Genomic DNA, 21,886 nt, shown 5'->3' with positions numbered 1-21,886 from the left:
TAATTCCACTATTTAACCTTTGGAATTGTAAGTTTACGCATTAAACTTAATAAAATTATTAAATTTATAATCAAAATTAAAATTATAATTATAAATAAAATATAATTTAGATTGGGGCATTTCTGTTATATAAATAATTCAAATTTTAATAATCATGTGTATTAATTTTTGACATTAGTCGAATGCTCACAACATCATTTGTCTTGAAATAACCGTGCAAATTTTCCATTAATATATGCAACCTCGTTAAATTTTATAATCCAAAAAATAAAATTATTTTTTACAAAATAATTATTCCGATTACAGAAAAATGGCGCGACTTTGTTTTGATACTGCGATTTCCAACAATTTGTTTATTTCTCAAATTAATTCTGCTCACACTCTAACGAACAAGAAAATTACTTTGTTGCCACTTATAGAATGAAAATGATAGACACTGCGCAATTGATTCGATTCGCGGATATTTCGTTTTGGTTGAATGACGTCATTTTCCTGGTCAATCACTCTGTTTCCTCTGCGGGACCAAAGTCTACCTCTTCTCAGGTAACCTTGAGACTAACGGATATTCTACTATTGACACATTACGAGTGTCTGCGCCCACGAAAACTCGTTTTGAAGTGCAATTTGAGCAATCTGTTAATTTAATCCTACGATTTATATATAAATGTATTCAAATTGACAAAAAATAGTATTATTCGTGTAGTTTTTTTTAATCAAAATATATCACTGAAATATGCAAGGAAAGAAACACATAGGCCTTTGAATTTTAAGGTAGAGGCATAATTATGAAGTGACTTTCCTCAGTAAATAAAAGAAAAAGAAATAAAACTTTTAAAATTTAATACAAGGTAGAAACATATACAATATTTATATTGATATAAATGGAAGTAAGACAAATTTAATTAATTTGTTATAATATCAAAAAAATCTGTTTCTTATAATTTGATTAGTGAAAAAAAATTTAATATGCAATTAAAAAGAAGAATCGGTAAATCAATGTTTGAACTATATGAGGATTTTATACTACTACGGCGGAAGGACATTCTATTCCAGACGGATTCAACACATTACGTTTGCAGATTGCGTAAAAATTGGATTTTGAACCTACGATCCTTTGGCGAAAGAGTGAGTTTCCATTACCAAACCACGACGGCCTTACATACACACAATAGCAGTAAACACCAAAAATATTAATGATAAGACGAAGTTTCTAAAGAAATAAATTTTATTAAACATAATCAAATTCAGAATCACTATCAAATACAGAATATATAATTTTGAAATTCTATAATAAAAACAAGAAGTGATAAAAAAAAAAAAACTATCCTTCAAAATCCAACGATTTAAAAAAAAATCTTCTCTTTTCCATTTTAAAACAGAGCTCTAAAATATTTTATAAGCCATACAATTAACATTTAGTCACAGAAATGGCAACACCCATTTCAAAAAACATTCAACAAAACAGGAAAAATATTATTTTGAACTGAATACTAAACATAACAATAAAAAAATCAAATATATGAAAATGTATGTAAGATACAAACTACTAAAACTATAATATCAGCATTCAATATTTGTATTGCATAAAGCAATATATTTTTTAAAATTTTTTTATCACCAATGATTTTTTGATGTAAAAAATATATAAAAAAAAATACTTCACCAAATGTAGGATCTTAATTCTTAATCATGTATAGTATAATTTATTACTTTACATGTATATCCTGATACAACAATATTCATAATCTTTCAGAAATTATACGACTACTTAATTTGAGAAACAAGTTGATATTTACAAAATAATTTTTCAGTAATTTAGCATATTTGCTGCATTAATCAGTTCATTTCTATTTACTATAAACAGTTAAAAAATGCTTATATGGAAATTAAAATAAAACAAACCAATAATAATATTTCATTCACCAACAATATTTCATAAAAATAATTTATCATCTCATTATACAATGCTTAGTACAAACTAACAAACCAAATGGGGAAATGCACCCTGTTCTAAAAAAGAATTATAACAATTGAAAAGTAAAAGCAAGAAAATAAGAATTAAGTAAACATGCCATATCATATTCTTCACAAAGTATACATTCGGGTAAAAGAAAAAAGAAAATTTAATGAAAACAAATTAATGCAAAATGAAAGACAAACATAATCAATAATAAAATATTTCTATACATGATTGCTTTTAATAAGAAAGATCTCAAAAAGTAGATGAAATATTTTTAATATTAAAATAAACAAGAAAAAAAAGTATTTAAACAGAAACTAATTGCTAAAAAAACCCAAAAAATTCTATAATTGAAAAACAATTTTTAAAATTAAAGCATTAAAATGTTCTGATGTATCAGTCATATGTGATGAAATTTCTCTCAAATAATCAATAAAACAAATTTCTATACTTTTTTTAGAAAAAGTGAATTTAAGTTTTTCGAGTAATTCAAATCTAAACAAATTCATTGCAAGCTCTAAATATTATTAATAGAGAATTTTATGAACTAAATATAAAAATTTATCTAATAGTAAAACATTAATATACAATTATAAAAGTTAATTAAATTTCTCTTTAAACTTTGAGATCTCTTTTTCAAACACTTAAAATGTTTGAATCATTCTTCATAATAATCAAAGAAAGACTTGAGTATCAATAATTTTGTTATTATATTATAGTTTTGTTAAATTAAATTTACATCCTGTATTTCACAACATGAAAGATATTTTGGAACAGTTCTCACAAATATGAATCATGGTCAGAAGATTTGAATGACATGAGAAAGTATCCCTCCTATACAAACTTCCATGGCCATTATACATGATGATTGTCTAACAAAAGCACATCTCAACATCAATATTACTTTGATTCACATTTATTCTAATTCTAAAAACTCTACTTTTTAAAAAAGCTAAGCAAAAATAAGATTTTTTTCATGGTTTTTTTAAAAACTTTAAGACATCATTTTAAACATCATAACAAAAACTTTAAGAAATGATGTTTAAAAGTTTAAAAACTTTTAAACATCATTTCTATGTTTTTTTTAATCCTGCTTTTTGAAATGATACTAAATATTCTTTGAAAAATATTTTTTTAAAATTAATTTGCATATTTAGTTAGAATTGCACTCTAAATTTTCTCACATACCAGTTTTTAAGAAAACTGCCTTTTAGATAAATATTGGTCTTGTATACCAAAAACATACGTATTCAAAGAATAAGCAATAAGAAAAAGAATTCATAGTTAAAATGAGACTGAAAATTTTATGCCCAATTCCTTCTTGATGCAATTCTCAATATGGTAGACAATTGTAACTCAGCATCACCTATCAATGAACATATTCTTTGATAACTTTTCATACATCTCTGATAAACTCTTCATACATATTTTTTTTAAAAATCCAAAACATATCCAAATATATTAAAATTTTGTTTTTATGATACTTTTTAAATTGTGACATTTTGTATTTTATATAGAGATTTGTAAAAATAAATACACAAGATCAATTAGCATATATCTCAAATTATTTTGTCATTTATATCACGCATCTTTAACAACTATCTTCACAGATATTCATAATCAGAATTAGAAATTGAAAAATAATTACTCTACAGATTTGATGTTTTTTATTTAATTTTAAGTAAAAAATTTTCTACTATCTCCCCAAAGGTCATTCATTGACATCACAGTTGACAGACAGACAACATTTAAAACATCACAAGCTCTTTCCAATTATATCTATAAAGCTCAGAATAAATATAGATATTTCGAATATTACTTTGGAATTTATCACAAAAAGTTATAGCAGAGAAATGCTAAAATTCAAAGACAAATTTTAGTGGTTAAAAAGCAGAAAGTTTTGATTCAGTAATGATTTTAAATCAACATTATGGAAGGCCACATTTTTGAGTTTGAGCCTTTAGAGCTTCTGCATACCACTCTAATTCTGAAATCAACCTATTCGCCTTTGAAACAGCACTGTCGTTTGATGGATCCGGAGTTCCGTCTTCAGCATAGGCTTGATGCACCACTGGATTTGTGAACATAAAACCAGGAGTAACCATTCCAAGTTCTCCTAAGAAATACCTGAGTTGCATTCCAGCAGTAGATCCACCCCCTGGACCTATATATACATAAATATGATTTGTAAAATTTTTAACAAATCCAATAGTTACCAGCAAAATTAATTTCAACTTAACAAGAACTCAATTTGAAGTGTCTAGACATATACACAGATTTATAATATTTTACAAATAGTCATATATGTCATATTAGTAAATCAATAAATCATACAAAACACACACAATATTCAAAAAGTTTTAAAAAAATATTTAAAAATGTTTTTCAAATGTATATGTCCAAAATGTCAACATATACAGTTCAGTAATTTAAGATAGGAGGCTAAATATGTGCTGCTCTTATTCAAATTCAATTTAAGGTGATACAAATATTATATAACAACACTTATGTAATATTTGGTGGTACTTAAATTATATAAGTTACCAATTTAATTTATATGTGGTACAAATATAATATAACATCACTTATATTACTTTTTTTATAGGTTGGTGCCACTGCTGCAACAGAAACGATTTGCACCCTCTATCACACTAATCAGTTTCTGTCCTACACCCTTAGCTGATTATTTTATTTCCCTCTCTTATTCAGTCCTCATTCTCAAATAAGAAATGTTGTTTGATTATAAATTAGAGAAAATTAGAATAGTAGTCATAGGCAGTCAAGAAAAATCTAAAATATTATCTTTCTATTACTTAAAACAAAGCAGAGCACATTCTGCTATCTTTGTCAAAATTTCTATATTGATAGGTTTTTGAATTTTTCTCTAAATTATAATCAAAAGGTTAACTTCCCATTCACTCTAGTTAAAAAAATCACGACTTCCAGATTTTTCAAAACTGTTTTACAGTACAAAATAGGCAAACACTGGAAATTTACAAATGGCAGCCCTTACATATTAACCACATGTCACTGTCTTACTATATCACAAACCATAATTTTACACTTAATCGCTTGTCATTAGCAAACACAGTAGATAGACTAACATAATGTCTTTGGTGATTAATTGATGGTTGTATCTTTTTTTCTTTTTGTCAATTAATTACTGCATGTGGTTAACATACAAGTACCTAAAAGGCTGCTACAAAGTATTTTATATCTTTTATATCTTAGATTGATAAAAGTTGAAAGACAAGGCTGCTCATTTAGATTTATCAGAAGAGTTTTTAAAAAATGTTTTTTTTTGTTGTTGTTTTTTTTTTACATCTTTTGCATTTGCATATCACTGACTATTTATTAGCATATTTCATAGCACATGTTTATATTTTACTAGTTATTAATTCTAATTTTATTAGTTTTTAACAGTAGTTAAGATTAGAAAACAGAGAAAAGGAAACAATCAGAACCGTATTCCTCTATAGGAATTTTATTTTACCTATTTCTTTTGAAATAAAATATTTTTAAAATGCAGAAAAGATGCATTGTAACAAACTAGAAATGACTGTCCTAGATATATATTAATAATAAATATAGTGCTAAAAGATAGATATTATCGGTAGTATGAAGTATTAAAGTAACAGCCTATTTTATATTACAAAATACAGTGAATATTTAATTCTATTGAATTGTTTTCATACAAAATTCTTACATATATAGCATTTGCAAATTCCTTAGTTCTCTAAGAAATATAGTGGCTTCCCAGAAAAAAAATTAGAGAATAAAACATATTTAATGTTATAAATTATAATGACAATGCATCCAGGTGCATATTTAACATTTTGAAGGTATTATTCAGCAGCAATACACATTCATCATAAATGAATTTCTTGGCCATCTTTCCACTGCAAAGTCACTATACTCAGCAGATTGTTGTCATTTCTGTGTTAATATAGATGTAACATTTCTTACCAACTTTAATGTTTCCTGACACCTTTGCCTACCAAAACTGAAAGTTCCATTTTTATTTAAATATCGATATTAAATTAACTGACATTTTAACTTAGCTACACTTTATGAAAGATTAACCATATAACTTTTTATTATCATTCATTGATAATATTTTGTTTGCAGGGCACGAATTATTGCCAAATTTGAAAATAGGCCCTATTTTGTTAGTTCCAATATCTACTGAAAAGACTTTTAGTTATGTGAAATATTGCTAAGATTTAACAAGTTTTACTCTAGGGCTCTGTTAAAATTGTACCTATACTTCAAAAAATAATATTTACCTGCAGAGTAACAGACAATACTGCATGGTTTGCATCTATAAGACTTTGGAGGAAAATGATCCAACATATTTGCAAGTGCAGGAGGTATACAGCGATTGTATTCCCCACTAACTGCAACAAAGCCATCTGCTTCTTCAATCAGTGAATTGTATTTCACAAGCCATTCAGGAGGTGTTTCACCAGGAGCATGGAAATGCAAGGGCTTCTTCAATAAAGGAAAATCCATTACCAATGGATCTATAATTAAACAAGAGATATATATATATATATATATTAATATGATTTTGGTAACTGATATTCTGACAGAAAATTCTAGTAAAGAATAAATAAATATGAAGAATAATTTCAGAAAATGTTTCTAAAATGTAAATGCTAATTTAAGAACAAAAAAAAATTGGAGAAAAATGTTTTTAACTTACCAAATGACCAATTGTGTTGGTCCAATAACTTTAAAATTCTTAGAAATATGATATTTAAAGTTTAAAAAAAATCATTCTTTTTGATATAATACCTAAACTTTAAAATCTCAAAAATATTTTATTAAAAAAAAACTTCAAGAAAATATACAATGAATTACAAAATCTCTTTTAAATTTAACAAGCAAAATGCAACATGACAATTCAGCTGCTTAGAATTAAAAAATAAATAAATAAAGAGGAAGTCACATTATATAAACAGATTTTGTCTATCCACATAAGGAACAAAAAATTTATTCACAGAAATCACCCAATAACTTCCAATTTTTAATAGTAAGAAAAATAGTTTAAACTCATTTGAAATAATTTATTTGATTAGTTTAATTTTAATGAAAATCTATAGAAAAAAAAAGCATGAATTAAACAGAAATAAATTTTAAACTAGTTCATCCAATTTGATCAAATATTTTATTAAATAATACAAATAATTTGACTGAATGTTTTGTAAATATTAATTAAGTAAATATTTTTATCAGGAAGAGTTTCAGAAGAACTTTCAACCTTTATTAAGATATCTGGTCTCCCCCCCCCCTTTTTTTTTTCTTTTTAGAAAATTGATTATATATTGAAAGCAATATTTTGCCTTAAAATCCTTTAAAACTGATCTATGATACCTGACATGAAGCTCTGTTTAGTTAACATTAGTTTTATCAGTTAATTTCATCATTACTATTTTTAATTTTACTTGGAAAATGGCAATCAAAATGTTGTACTTATGGATATCAAAAATTTTAATGATATTCAACTTCTTAAAATATTTTAAACAAATAAAATTGTAATGAAAAAAAATGGAAATAATTTTTAAATTAAATATCTAATAACAATAAAACAATCATAGTTATATTAAAAAAGATGAGACCTAAATCACATATTTAAATCTATCTATGACAATTCTTATACATAGAAAACAAACAAAAGAAAGGATAAACCACTTTTCAAAGAATTTTTGAGCTTCATTATTAGCAAATGTGCATTCAATAACTTGGTTAAAGTGTGAAATTTCCATCAAGGACAAATAAAATGTTCAAGGCCAAAGCAACAAAGGAATAATTTAGCTATTTTAAATAATATTTTTAAAAAAATATTTGATATCATGGGAACAGCCAACCATTTTGTACGATTAAAATATTATATAAATATTTCATAAATATATATATATAATAATCAGATGTAATTACTAAATCAGATTTAATTGCAAAAATCTTTACAATCACTTCTCTTATATTACCATTGCAGACACAGGTAATTTTTTTTTTAACCTGTGAATTTTTCGACTCACAATTAAAAAAAAAGCCATCCACGAAAATTATTTAAAAAGAAAGGGATAAAAAAAAAGACTCACCAAAAACTGTTACATTGTGGCTCTTTTTTTCTAATTCTTTCTTGATGAAATTACCTACTCGAGTGCAGTTCCGCCCTTGACGAACGGAACCGAGAAAAAGGATTATTTTTAATGTCATAACGCTTTGTAAATGAGCGATTCAAATCCTGATGATGAATTCTTGAAAGAATCAAAATTTCTTTTAAGATTCAACAGGTTAACCTTCAGTGTTGCTTTCCTTCTTCAGCTCGTTCCTATAGCAACACTGAAGCTCGGCGGGGTATCAAACGTAAATAAATACCGGGAGTTGTGGGAAGGTACGTGTGAGGAAAAGTTTACGGTTATAGTTAAAAGAATTTGTTGGGCTAATTCCTACACGAAAAGACTGCACAAGAGCTGAGTGGTCAAAAAGTTCTATTAAAAATATGTAGAGATGCATAATCCACGATTTTTTGAATAACAAATAATTTTACTATTGTTAATTTTAAATATTTGGTCCAAATATCTGTTATTTCAATCATATTATTAATTAAAAATTATCCATTAGTATTCAATATAAAATTTATTAATCGTACTTAATTTACTAATTTAAGTAACGTTTGATTGAATCAATTTATCTATTTCAGCTTACTTCTTAAATTTTTTTTTTCAAAACTATTTATTTAATTTCTTTATTGGAGTAAACCATTTTCTGAAAAATTTGAATTAAAAATATGTCATTTCGTTAAAATGTTTACTTTAGTTCTATATTCTACCAATAGACGGCACCAGTGATAAACAGAATATATGCAGTCATATCACAAGCAATTAAAAAAGGTCTTTATGGAATAGTGCATCGTCAAATGCGAATATCGGAGAGTCAATGTCACTCCCATGAAGTAAAGCGGTGACTTGTCATCAAAATTGAAGCGCCATCTGTTGAGTTAAAACTCAAAGCTAACAAACCGGAGGAAGTCAGAAATTAGACAAATCCTCTCTTATCAAAACTTCTATATTGCAAAAATTTTGGGGAAATTCATTGAAGTAACCGCTCGATACATTTCAGTGATATACAATTCGATGATACAATAATTCCAAGAATAACCGGTTCGTTCACTTTTCAACTCATTCACAGATCGTTTCGATTGTTTTTTAATATCGTGATCCAAGACCTGTAATTAAAATATCACCTGTAAGATCGTATCAAGGATTTGAATTACACCCATCTTTGAAAAGTATTGATCACTGGTATTTGTGACTTATTGATATTGGTTACGTAATAACCGCTTGTAAAATATTCGTCATCCATAAAAATATGTAGTCATAAACATTAATAAAATTATGTATTGAAAATTCTCAAAACTTTAGTACCTTCATAATATTCTTAAACTAAATGGCAAGAGATTTGATTCTCCTGCGAGCAGTGTTGATGGTTAGACAGAGTTATTCAGAAAGAAACAAAACATTTTTTTATAAAAACTTTTTTCTCAGAAAATCCGGAATACTCAGATTTTATCATTTAGATAAAACCATTCATTAGAAAAAATAAACAACTCAATTTTAACACTCAGATAATCCCAAAAAAAGTGGCTGGCTTATTTATTTACTAGAAAATAGCAATTCTACAAGAAAAGTTGTTTTATGCACTGTAGTAGGCGAAATGTGAATAAGCTCTTTGCCTTTGCTTACTGCAAAGAATTGCATTGAAGAGTGCATTTCTTTCCAATGATACCTGTTAGAGTTTTGACTCCCTCCGGTGGAGAAAAGGGGAAATTCTGTTCCCCTAACCAGATGTATTCGAGACGCCGACGCGGCGACATGTATAAACTCTCTCTCCCGTCTTTTGTGTTGTGATGTGTTTGTGTGGTAGCTTAGAAATGTCCGTGTCCATAAATGTGTGAAAATAAACCTATGAAAGTTCAACTCCTGCTTCTTCATTAATGGAATTGTCATGCACTGACTGAACAATACCTTTTTCTAAAGTTGTATAAAACGATTGAATTCCGTTAAGAATTCAATCGTTTTATACAACTTTTAGAAAAAGAGATATTTAATATTAAACATTTCGAATTAAATGTTTGCGCGTGATCAAATTTAACAACCCGAAATAAATTTCTATTAAAAAATAACGACGGTTGCATGGGTGTATGTACGTGTGTGTTGCTACTCTTTAAATCCATGAGTTTGGCCTATAGATACAACATGATAAAATTATATTTTGGTGGATGGGAATGTGCATCTCGGAGCGACATTTTTTTAAATTTTAATTAATTAAAAGCTAAACAAAATTTTGGACTCTTTCCTGATACGATAATATTACAGAACAAAAATGATTTTTACATCATTTTAAATATAAATTTTTTTCAATGATACCAATTATTGCACCGTATAAGTTTTTTCCATTTTGAATTAATTTTTAATAAATGATGTAAGTTTATTTTGCAATTAATTGCTGTTTAATTGCCATGAAGATGTTCCTATCGTTTTCTTGTTGCTGCAAATGTTTCATGCTGACTTCAAAATTGAATAGCTATCTGAACATTTTATGTAAAAATCACATACTAAATTTCATCAGAATAGGAGAAAACGTTTTCGAATTACCCTATTCTTAGAAAGACAGACATAATTCCAAAAATGTGTTTTTCGTATTCAAGGATATCTTAAACGTAAAGATTTATTTAAATCTCAAATTCGAATTTTTTGATGATTAAAATATTTTCTCCCTAAATACTCCCATACTCCCACCAATACTATAATACTCCCATAGTGTTAAAAAAAATTATTCGAGCATCAAAAATTGCAAAATGCATTTTAAAAAGTGTTTAATATTAAATTTCAGAAAGGGTAAAACAGGTAAAGTATAATCACCCATAAACTATTCTGTCCCGCTCTGAAGATGATATAAATCTGAATGATCGGATCGCTGCGATAGCACCGGATTGAAATGAGGTTGAGTCCTAAGAGCCATAACTGGCCACGATACAACCTTTCCCGTGGAAAGCACGTCCCGTCATCGGTAGAAAGTAGTCTACCCTACACCATTTTTGTATCCAGCTGGGTAGAGAGAACTAGTCATCATACCGTAAGCTTCCCTTCTTGTTATATGAGATGGCTCCTGGTGGGAGCTACTGAAGTATAAATGGAAACGTTTTTAATTGTTGCTTTAACAAAGGAAAAAATTAACGGGTGGATTAAGGAATGAAATTAATCTGATTTTTGTTACAACAGTGAAAATTACTTTTTAAATCAAAAACATATTCATAAAACATGTAATTAAGATAGTCCTAGTTATATTGGCGTCGTTGAAAGGTTAATTTTCCTAACACTAATATGTATAACCATAATCGTTATGTGATATATATATATATATATATATATATATATATATATATATATATATATCTTTTTCGTAAGATAAATCATGAAAATGTCAGTTGTTTCCAGTGTTATGTGACGCTCCATAGATCTTCTAATTTTTTAATGTCTTTTTACTCTTGTAGTGGCATATAGATGGCGACACATACTTATACTATCTTTGCTGTAGTTAACAACAAGCCGTCTTAAAATTTAGCTCTATACAAATATGTGTACATGGACCGAACATCCTTAAATAGAAACTCTGGTACAAAAAAAAAAAAAGAGTATATGGGGATTTTAAAATATTTTTTAAAAACGATAAATAAAGGGATTCAAAATAAGCATTAAATCTATTTGATAGTAAAAATGACAGTAATGGGTTTTTTTAATGTTTGTTTTCCTAATTATGTCTAGTTAATAAATAAAAACAAGTAATTTTAAGAAATAATGTAATGATAAAGATAATTTTAAAAGTTATAATAATTATGAAAATAATATTTTCAATAAATGGTTTAATAATAGCATATAGCACTATAATTGCAATAAAATTCCAAAGGAATCAGTACATTTCGGAGACCCCGCTCATATTGCATTAGAAACATTCATTATATTTTGGTTACACATTTTATTATAATCATGTCACGTAGTGCATTAAATGCCTTAAAAAGTTATCTATTTACTGTTATTTCGGACACATCGAAGTGTTTATTTTATAAAATCATTTCAAAAATAAAGAAATTTTTTTTAGTTTCAAATTAACTAAAATAATTGCAAACGATATTTTTACATTTTGTTGAGAGGCAATTAAAGGACCAAAGAAAAGAATTCAAACTACTGTCAAATTCAAATAAAAGAAATTCAAATAAAAAAAGTTCCATTGCATTAATTATTATTTATTCTAGTAAATATATAGTGTATTTATATTGAGAAGCAAATTGAGCTGCTTATTAAAGTTTACTGCTACTGAAATGTTTTAAAAGGAAAGGTATTTAAAAATATGGAAATGCATTCTTTTGCGATCGATTATATAAAATAGCAAAACTTACATAAAATTATTATTTTACATGAATTGTTACTTAATTATATAAAATTGCAAAACTTACATAAAATTATTATTTTACATGAAATTGTTACTTAATTTCCGTGAGTATTTGATAATCTGCACATATAGAAATAAAACTCTATATAAATTAAAAATACTCCTTAAAATTTTAATAATAATTTGTGTGAAAGATAACTTAATTTAAATATGCTTTGTGTCGCGAATTTAATAACCAGTCTAAAAAACTCACATACAATAATTGATTTTGGCGTCGCCTATAAGCAACCGTCCATAATTGATTGAATCCTTAAAATTAATTTTCCAGGAGAACCATTAGTTATGCGTTCAGTTCTAAAGTTAAATAGTTATGCGATCAGTTCTAAAACTCCACGGACGTTGCTATTTTACAATAAGACTGTTATCATTATTGCTGAAATAGTGTATTATCTGCATGTAAGCACTACACTATACCAGAGAGAACGGTCTCCCAAAACTTTTTCGCGTACTCTCTAATAAGGGTGTTATAACAGAGAACGCCTAACATGGCAATATTAACCTTTGTCGAGTTATTTGGAATTAATCCTGACATGCAATTAATGACATCCGAAAACCGAATTTGTGATTTAAATGCGTTTTTTCTTAACCGATTAAAACAAAAATTTGATAAAAAATTTGTACTTACAAAATTTCATATCAAATTTAATATAATTAACTCATTGTGCTTTTGAATTATCCCATTTACATGTTTCTGGATGTACAGACCGACAGACGGTCAACCTCTCAATGGATTCGGTTCAAAATTTGATGGGTATCGTCTACACTATAGATGTTAAATCTGTGAACCAAATCACATCTACCTACCTACATCTCTTATTTTTGTAGTTATTTGTTAAATTACATTTAAACAGCAGGACAGACAGACTATTATTGAATGGATTTTGCTCAAAATTTGGCAGAAATCTACAAATTTAGTGCAAAAATATCATACCAAATTTCATTATTCTGGCTCAAAGCGTTTTTGAATTATCATTGTCACAGACAGACTGACGGACATTTTCCAAAAATGTGTTTTTCGAACTCAGGGAGAACTGAAACATGGACATTCGTCAAAATCTCGAGTTCGATTTTTTTTTTTTTTTTTTTTTTTTTTTTTTTTGCGATTATTACATTTTTTCTAAAAATGTAACTTTAAACATGAAAGTTTTCCTTTATCTATATTCTAACCATTGTAGTGGCATGTGAATATGCATGGCATAAAATAGAATTTTTAAGAAGAAAAATTCATTATTTTCGAAAATGCTATTCATTCGAATGACAATGGAAGACATATGAATGACACTGGAATTTCTAAACTTCAATCGTCTCTACACATAGTACAATCAATCAAGTCTTGAATAGGAATTTGCCATTGAATTCTTGCTAAAAGAAACTAAATTATCGCGAATGTATGCGAGTGCCATTGTCCACTTTGTTGTCCTAAACTAACTATATCTTGTCTTCATATTCTTACCTTTGTTATAACAACTCGTTTCAAAGCTGTAGTCAACGATACAAAGTTTTTGAAACCAAGACGTAATGAAAATAAATTTCTCAGCATGTGTTGTGATTAAAACTGAAGAATAAATGAAACTAGCCCTTTTCTTCCACATTCAAGCTTTTTATTGCGTGATGGCAACCAGGTTATGCTAATTCTGAAGAATAGAAGTCTTTCAGTATTTGACTGTTGCTTTTATAGAAAACACCCATGATCAGAAAACAATACAGTTATTTTTTTTCAACGATTGATACTATTGGTTGCTACAAATAATAATAAAAAAAGAATAGTTGAAAAACTATTCCAGATAAAAGAAATACCTATATATACTATACAATAATAAACAAAAAGATCTTTCTTTTGCAATAGAGATCTCATTTTATGAATCGCTCTGAATCAATTTTCAAAAAGCCCTTTTTTTTTTCACAACAAACTTTCAAAAGAAATGTTTTCCTATTTAAATATGTTATTTACGCTATTCAAATGCTTCGTGTACAAGTTAATATTTATGCTTATTTTCAGAAGATTAACGTTTTGCCTATATTAACAAGTTTTATTGGAATCAGACTAAAAGTAAGTAATTTTAATTATTTATGTATTGTCATTAGTACAAATCCTTTCTTTACATATTTAATTTAAAATTAATTTAAATTGTGATGAGGGAATTTAAGTCGGAAATATTTCATCACCATATACCATTACTATTAAAAAAAGACTTCGACTTCTTATACTATACTTAATATTACTAACAAAATTTAAGAAATATATGAATAGTTTTATTGAAAGTTTACTTTTCTGTAGAAGAATTTATAACTAGGTATCTTTATTTAACTGCTAATATTTAGTATATTAACTTGTAAAGAAATATGTTAATTTCTTTTAGTATTGTTAAATGTTCATTTAATTCTATTATTAATTAATAGCTGAAATTTTTCTTACTCATAATAAATGGGACATTTTAATTGAATTATATAATTTGATATTATCTTTAAAAAATTAACAATTTGTTTTAATGAAATTAAATTAAAATTAGAATGGTAGATAAAATGTCACTAAATCCTAATTTTGAGAAGTATTCCGAAAATTTATACAATCTGTTTTTTGTTTGTAAGATTTCAAATCAAAATATTTAACTTGTTTCTTTTTCCACATTCAATCATTATTTTAAGAAAAGAGACTTCAGAAGAGACTAACAACATTAACACATCAAGGCAATTCGACATCAAAATTCTTCTTATGTAGAATTTCCGTAAGTTCGTTAAGTCGTATAATATGCAAACAAATGATGTAAGAACGTCTTATAGTATTAAGCCATTCATGAGATGAATGATGTCGTGTTGATTTCCATTATACTGCATAAAGACATAAATTATGTTCATATTTATAAGGCATGTTATCCTGAATATTATTTCTATAGAATAAATCATAAAAATTTTTTGGTCTTTAAAATAATGAATCCTTCCGTCATTGAATATCGCCATTTTGTTGTGTCTTTCTTTTAGAATGTATTGCAAAATTCCCATTAGATAATTCACTGCTGAATCTAAAGTTTTAACACTTCAACATCATCTGTATTCAGTAATCTTAATAAAGTTCGTATTTTTGAAGTCCATTGCTTCTCCTTACAGCATTGTGTTCGCGAGCATTTTAAGAAAGTGGCAGATATTTCCACATCGTTAGATGAAAAACCAGAAGTAGGTTAGAAGAGTATATAGTGTTGTAAAATATTTAATTGTTCAGATTTCCCATTATAAATTTGGAATTTTAAGTGTCTTACGTTTAAAACCTGTGTGCATGTGTTATGATACTCTAAAAAATGAATATCCAATACTTTTTAAATTTCTATTCCTAAAAATGCAATAGGGCTTATTCTGAGAGGATATCTTATTTTTTCATGCACAATTTGCATTTATCAAGTAAAAGAATAGCAGTTCACATCGCCGAAGGAAGCCATCCATTTAATACTGCAATGCCTTGAAGAAAGAAAATTTTACTTAACTTATTAATACCTCAAGCCAATTAAAAAGTAAGATTAAATTAAAAATGAAATCCAAATTTAATTTTAAAAAAATATTTATCATGATTTCTTAAATTAATTTTAATAGAATCATACAATTTTTGTTTTTAAAAATACACCAAAATAGGATTAAATAAGTTTGAAATTGATTTTGCTTCTATCTCTTTTACAACCGTTTCATAAAAATTCAATATCTTGATTTAGGTCCTCAACATGTCCATAACCAAGTTCGCAAAATCGCAGCTGAAGCAGTCTATGTTGACCGGGATTCCGCAGATCATCCAGGCCAAAGGGCCCCAAAAGCTATTGAAAAGCTTCGTCCTAATGGTCTGCCTGAGCGGATGTCTCTACCAAATCTGGTCTTACATGGAAGTCTATTGGAAGTATCCGGTCCTTGTAGACGTCTATGTGTCGAATCCGAACAGCATCACGCCGCCCGCTTTCACGATCTGCGAGTATAATGGGTATGTAGAAATTCCATTACTATTATCTATGATCTAATATGGGATCAATGATTGTTAAGGTGTTGTTTTTTTACCAGAAGATTTAACATTTTTAAGGTAGATTATCGAAAAGAGATCGCAGATCGATTTTTTGCGAGATAATGAATTTTTTTAATTTAATATTCTTAATGTTTGAACAGGTTGTTTATATTTTTTTTCTAAATCTTTTTTGGGAAGTAACACTAAATTTTATATTTGCAGTTGTATACTTTTTAATGTTATTTTACATCATTAGAAGCTATTTTCTCGTATTCTAGTCTTTGATTAAATTTTCTTACGAAAAACCTCATAAATTAAAATGTAATGTATATATTTTTGTTCAAATTTGGTATAATAATTTCTCAGCAGGTTCTACAGTTCCTAAATTAGAGAATAAATAATCTAGTCATTTAGAAATGTTTCATATTTATTTTAGTGGTTCATAATCTGAAAAAAAAAATAGAAAATTTCGTGTTACTTATCGATCCAACTCCAATATTCAAAGAATGGATAAAAACACAGTTTGTTTGTTAGTGCAGGAACTAGATAATATATTTCTTAGAATATCTGCAAATAATTTGATACACCTCTAAACAAGAAGATTTTTGTTTCATACCACTATTTCAGCTTAACCCCCCCCCCCATTTTTAAAAACACGTTTGCCACTTAATTGATATATTTTGATTTCATAGACATTTTTCCAATCTTTTTTTATGCAAATATTCAATAATATAACTATTTCCGAACGTTTTTCAGAAAGTTCATCCTAAAAGTAGTCATATACCAAAAAAATATGTAATGCAAATACTCAATCGTCATTCTAATCTAATTATTTAGTATGTATTTAGAACGTATTCAGGATGATAAAAACAGCCATCGTAATCTTCTTTTAATGCAAATATTCAATAATATAACTATTTTCGAACATTTTGCGGAAAGTTCATCCTGAAAGTAGTCATATACCAAAAAAATATGTAATGCGAATACTTAATCATCATTCTAATCTAATTATTTACTATGCATTTAGATCTTATTCAGGATGATAAAAACAGTCATCATAATCTTCTTTTATGCAAATATTCAATAATATAACTATTTTCGAACATTTTGCGGAAAGTTCATCCTGTAAGTAGTCGTATACCAAAAAAATATATTGTGCAAATACTTAATCATCATTCTAATCTAATTATTTAGTATGCATTTAGATCGTATTCAGGATGATAAAAACAGCCATCGTAATCTTCTTTTAATGCAAATATTCAATAATATAACTATTTTCGAACATTTTGCGGAAAGTTCATCCTGAAAGTAGTCATATACCAAAAAAATATGTAATGCGAATACTTAATCATCATTCTAATCTAATTATTTACTATGCATTTAGATCTTATTCAGGATGATAAAAACAGTCATCATAATCTTCTTTTATGCAAATATTCAATAATATAACTATTTTCGAACATTTTGCGGAAAGTTCATCCTGTAAGTAGTCGTATACCAAAAAAATATATTGTGCAAATACTTAATCATCATTCTAATCTAATTATTTAGTATGCATTTAGATCGTATTCAGGATGATAAAAACAGCCATCGTAATCTTCTTTTAATGCAAATATTCAATAATATAACTATTTTCGAACATTTTGCGGAAAGTTCATCCTGAAAGTAGTCATATACCAAAAAAATATGTAATGCGAATACTTAATCATCATTCTAATCTAATTATTTACTATGCATTTAGATCTTATTCAGGATGATAAAAACAGTCATCATAATCTTCTTTTATGCAAATATTCAATAATATAACTATTTTCGAACATTTTGCGGAAAGTTCATCCTGTAAGTAGTCGTATACCAAAAAAATATATTGTGCAAATACTTAATCATCATTCTAATCTAATTATTTAGTATGCATTTAGATCGTATTCAGGATGATAAAAACAGCCATCGTAATCTTCTTTTAATGCAAATATTCAATAATATAACTATTTTCGAACATTTTGCGGAAAGTTCATCCTGAAAGTAGTCATATACCAAAAAAATATGTAATGCGAATACTTAATCATCATTCTAATCTAATTATTTACTATGCATTTAGATCTTATTCAGGATGATAAAAACAGTCATCATAATCTTCTTTTATGCAAATATTCAATAATATAACTATTTTCGAACATTTTGCGGAAAGTTCATCCTGTAAGTAGTCGTATACCAAAAAAATATATTGTGCAAATACTTAATCATCATTCTAATCTAATTATTTAGTATGCATTTAGATCGTATTCAGGATGATAAAAACAGCCATCGTAATCTTCTTTTAATGCAAATATTCAATAATATAACTATTTTCGAACATTTTGCGGAAAGTTCATCCTGAAAGTAGTCATATACCAAAAAAATATGTAATGCGAATACTTAATCATCATTCTAATCTAATTATTTACTATGCATTTAGATCTTATTCAGGATGATAAAAACAGTCATCATAATCTTCTTTTATGCAAATATTCAATAATATAACTATTTTCGAACATTTTGCGGAAAGTTCATCCTGTAAGTAGTCGTATACCAAAAAAATATATTGTGCAAATACTTAATCATCATTCTAATCTAATTATTTACTATGCATTTAGATCTTATTCAGGATGATAAAAACAGTCATCATAATCTTCTTTTATGCAAATATTCAATAATATAACTATTTTCGAACATTTTGCGGAAAGTTCATCCTGTAAGTAGTCGTATACCAAAAAAATATATTGTGCAAATACTTAATCATCATTCTAATCTAATTATTTAGTATGCATTTAGATCGTATTCAGGATGATAAAAACAGCCATCGTAATCTTCTTTTAATGCAAATATTCAATAATATAACTATTTTCGAACATTTTGCGGAAAGTTCATCCTGAAAGTAGTCATATACCAAAAAAATATGTAATGCGAATACTTAATCATCATTCTAATCTAATTATTTACTATGCATTTAGATCTTATTCAGGATGATAAAAACAGTCATCATAATCTTCTTTTATGCAAATATTCAATAATATAACTATTTTCGAACATTTTGCGGAAAGTTCATCCTGTAAGTAGTCGTATACCAAAAAAATATATTGTGCAAATACTTAATCATCATTCTAATCTAATTATTTAGTATGCATTTAGATCGTATTCAGGATGATAAAAACAGCCATCGTAATCTTCTTTTAATGCAAATATTCAATAATATAACTATTTTCGAACATTTTGCGGAAAGTTCATCCTGTAAGTAGTCGTATACCAAAAAAATATATTGTGCAAATACTTAATCATCATTCTAATCTAATTATTTAGTATGCATTTAGATCGTATTCAGGATGATAAAAACAGCCATCGTAATCTTCTTTTAATGCAAATATTCAATAATATAACTATTTTCGAACATTTTGCGGAAAGTTCATCCTGTAAGTAGTCGTATACCAAAAAAATATGTAATGCGAATACTTAATCGTCATTCTAATCTAATTATTTAGTATGCATTTAGATCGTATTCAGGATGATAAAAACAGTCATCATAATCTTCTTTTATGCAAATATTCAATAATATAACTATTTTCGAACATTTTGCGGAAAGTTCATCCTGTAAGTAGTCGTATACCAAAAAAATATATTGTGCAAATACTTAATCATCATTCTAATCTAATTATTTAGTATGCATTTAGATCGTATTCAGGATGATAAAAACAGCCATCGTAATCTTCTTTTAATGCAAATATTCAATAATATAACTATTTTCGAACATTTTGCGGAAAGTTCATCCTGTAAGTAGTCGTATACCAAAAAAATATGTAATGCGAATACTTAATCATCATTCTAATCTAATTATTTAGTATGTATTTAGATCGTATTCAGGATGATAAAAACAGCCATCGTAATCTTCTTTTAATGCAAATATTCAATAATATAACTATTTTCGAACATTTTGCGGAAAGTTCATCCTGTAAGTAGTCGTATACCAAAAAAATATATTGTGCAAATACTTAATCATCATTCTAATCTAATTATTTAGTATGCATTTAGATCGTATTCAGGATGATAAAAACAGCCATCGTAATCTTCTTTTAATGCAAATATTCAATAATATAACTATTTTCGAACATTTTGCGGAAAGTTCATCCTGAAAGTAGTCATATACCAAAAAAATATGTAATGCGAATACTTAATCATCATTCTAATCTAATTATTTACTATGCATTTAGATCTTATTCAGGATGATAAAAACAGTCATCATAATCTTCTTTTATGCAAATATTCAATAATATAACTATTTTCGAACATTTTGCGGAAAGTTCATCCTGTAAGTAGTCGTATACCAAAAAAATATATTGTGCAAATACTTAATCATCATTCTAATCTAATTATTTACTATGCATTTAGATCTTATTCAGGATGATAAAAACAGTCATCATAATCTTCTTTTATGCAAATATTCAATAATATAACTATTTTCGAACATTTTGCGGAAAGTTCATCCTGTAAGTAGTCGTATACCAAAAAAATATATTGTGCAAATACTTAATCATCATTCTAATCTAATTATTTAGTATGCATTTAGATCGTATTCAGGATGATAAAAACAGCCATCGTAATCTTCTTTTAATGCAAATATTCAATAATATAACTATTTTCGAACATTTTGCGGAAAGTTCATCCTGAAAGTAGTCATATACCAAAAAAATATGTAATGCGAATACTTAATCATCATTCTAATCTAATTATTTACTATGCATTTAGATCTTATTCAGGATGATAAAAACAGTCATCATAATCTTCTTTTATGCAAATATTCAATAATATAACTATTTTCGAACATTTTGCGGAAAGTTCATCCTGTAAGTAGTCGTATACCAAAAAAATATATTGTGCAAATACTTAATCATCATTCTAATCTAATTATTTAGTATGCATTTAGATCGTATTCAGGATGATAAAAACAGTCATCATAATCTTCTTTTATGCAAATATTCAATAATATAACTATTTTCGAACATTTCGCGGAAAGTTCATCCTGTAAGTAGTCGTATACCAAAAAAATATATTGTGCAAATACTTAATCATCATTCTAATCTAATTATTTAGTATGTATTTAGATCGTATTCAGGATGATAAAAACAGTCATCATAATCTTCTTTTATGCAAATATTCAATAATATAACTATTTTCGAACATTTTGCGGAAAGTTCATCCTGTAAGTAGTCGTATACCAAAAAAATATATTGTGCAAATACTTAATCATCATTCTAATCTAATTATTTAGTATGCATTTAGATCGTATTCAGGATGATAAAAATAGCCATCGTAATCTTCTTTTAATGCAAATATTCAATAATATAACTATTTTCGAACATTTTGCGGAAAGTTCATCCTGTAAGTAGTCGTATACCAAAAAA

The 21,886-nt window shown here is 26.9% G+C and overlaps 2 protein-coding genes across 2 annotated transcripts in view; one reads left to right on the top strand and one right to left on the bottom strand.

Annotated features, from left to right (window-relative positions):
- Nucleotides 1–1,234: 1,234 nt before the first annotated feature.
- On the bottom strand, nucleotides 1,235–8,342 carry LOC129964122 (uncharacterized). The gene is made up of 3 exons (XM_056078812.1): nucleotides 8,065–8,342; nucleotides 6,247–6,483; nucleotides 1,235–4,124 (listed from the first exon to the last, which is right to left on the bottom strand). The coding sequence occupies exons 1-3, from the start codon at nucleotides 8,180–8,182 to the stop codon at nucleotides 3,889–3,891; spliced, it is 591 nt and encodes a 196-aa protein (XP_055934787.1). The 5' UTR covers nucleotides 8,183–8,342; the 3' UTR covers nucleotides 1,235–3,888.
- A 7,843-nt stretch (nucleotides 8,343–16,185) lies between these two features.
- LOC129962818 (uncharacterized) overlaps nucleotides 16,186–21,886 on the top strand; it is a 29,444-nt gene continuing 23,743 nt past the window's right edge. Inside the window, exon 1 of the mRNA XM_056076817.1 lies at nucleotides 16,186–16,436. Coding sequence (XP_055932792.1) covers nucleotides 16,186–16,436 — 251 coding nt within the window. The remainder of the gene's footprint in view (nucleotides 16,437–21,886) is intronic.

This window comes from Argiope bruennichi, chromosome 3 (assembly GCF_947563725.1).
Source record: "Argiope bruennichi chromosome 3, qqArgBrue1.1, whole genome shotgun sequence".
Lineage (NCBI taxonomy): Eukaryota > Metazoa > Arthropoda > Arachnida > Araneae > Araneidae > Argiope > Argiope bruennichi.
Note: the sequence above shows the minus strand (reverse complement) of the source record. Positions and strands in the feature narration are given on the sequence as shown.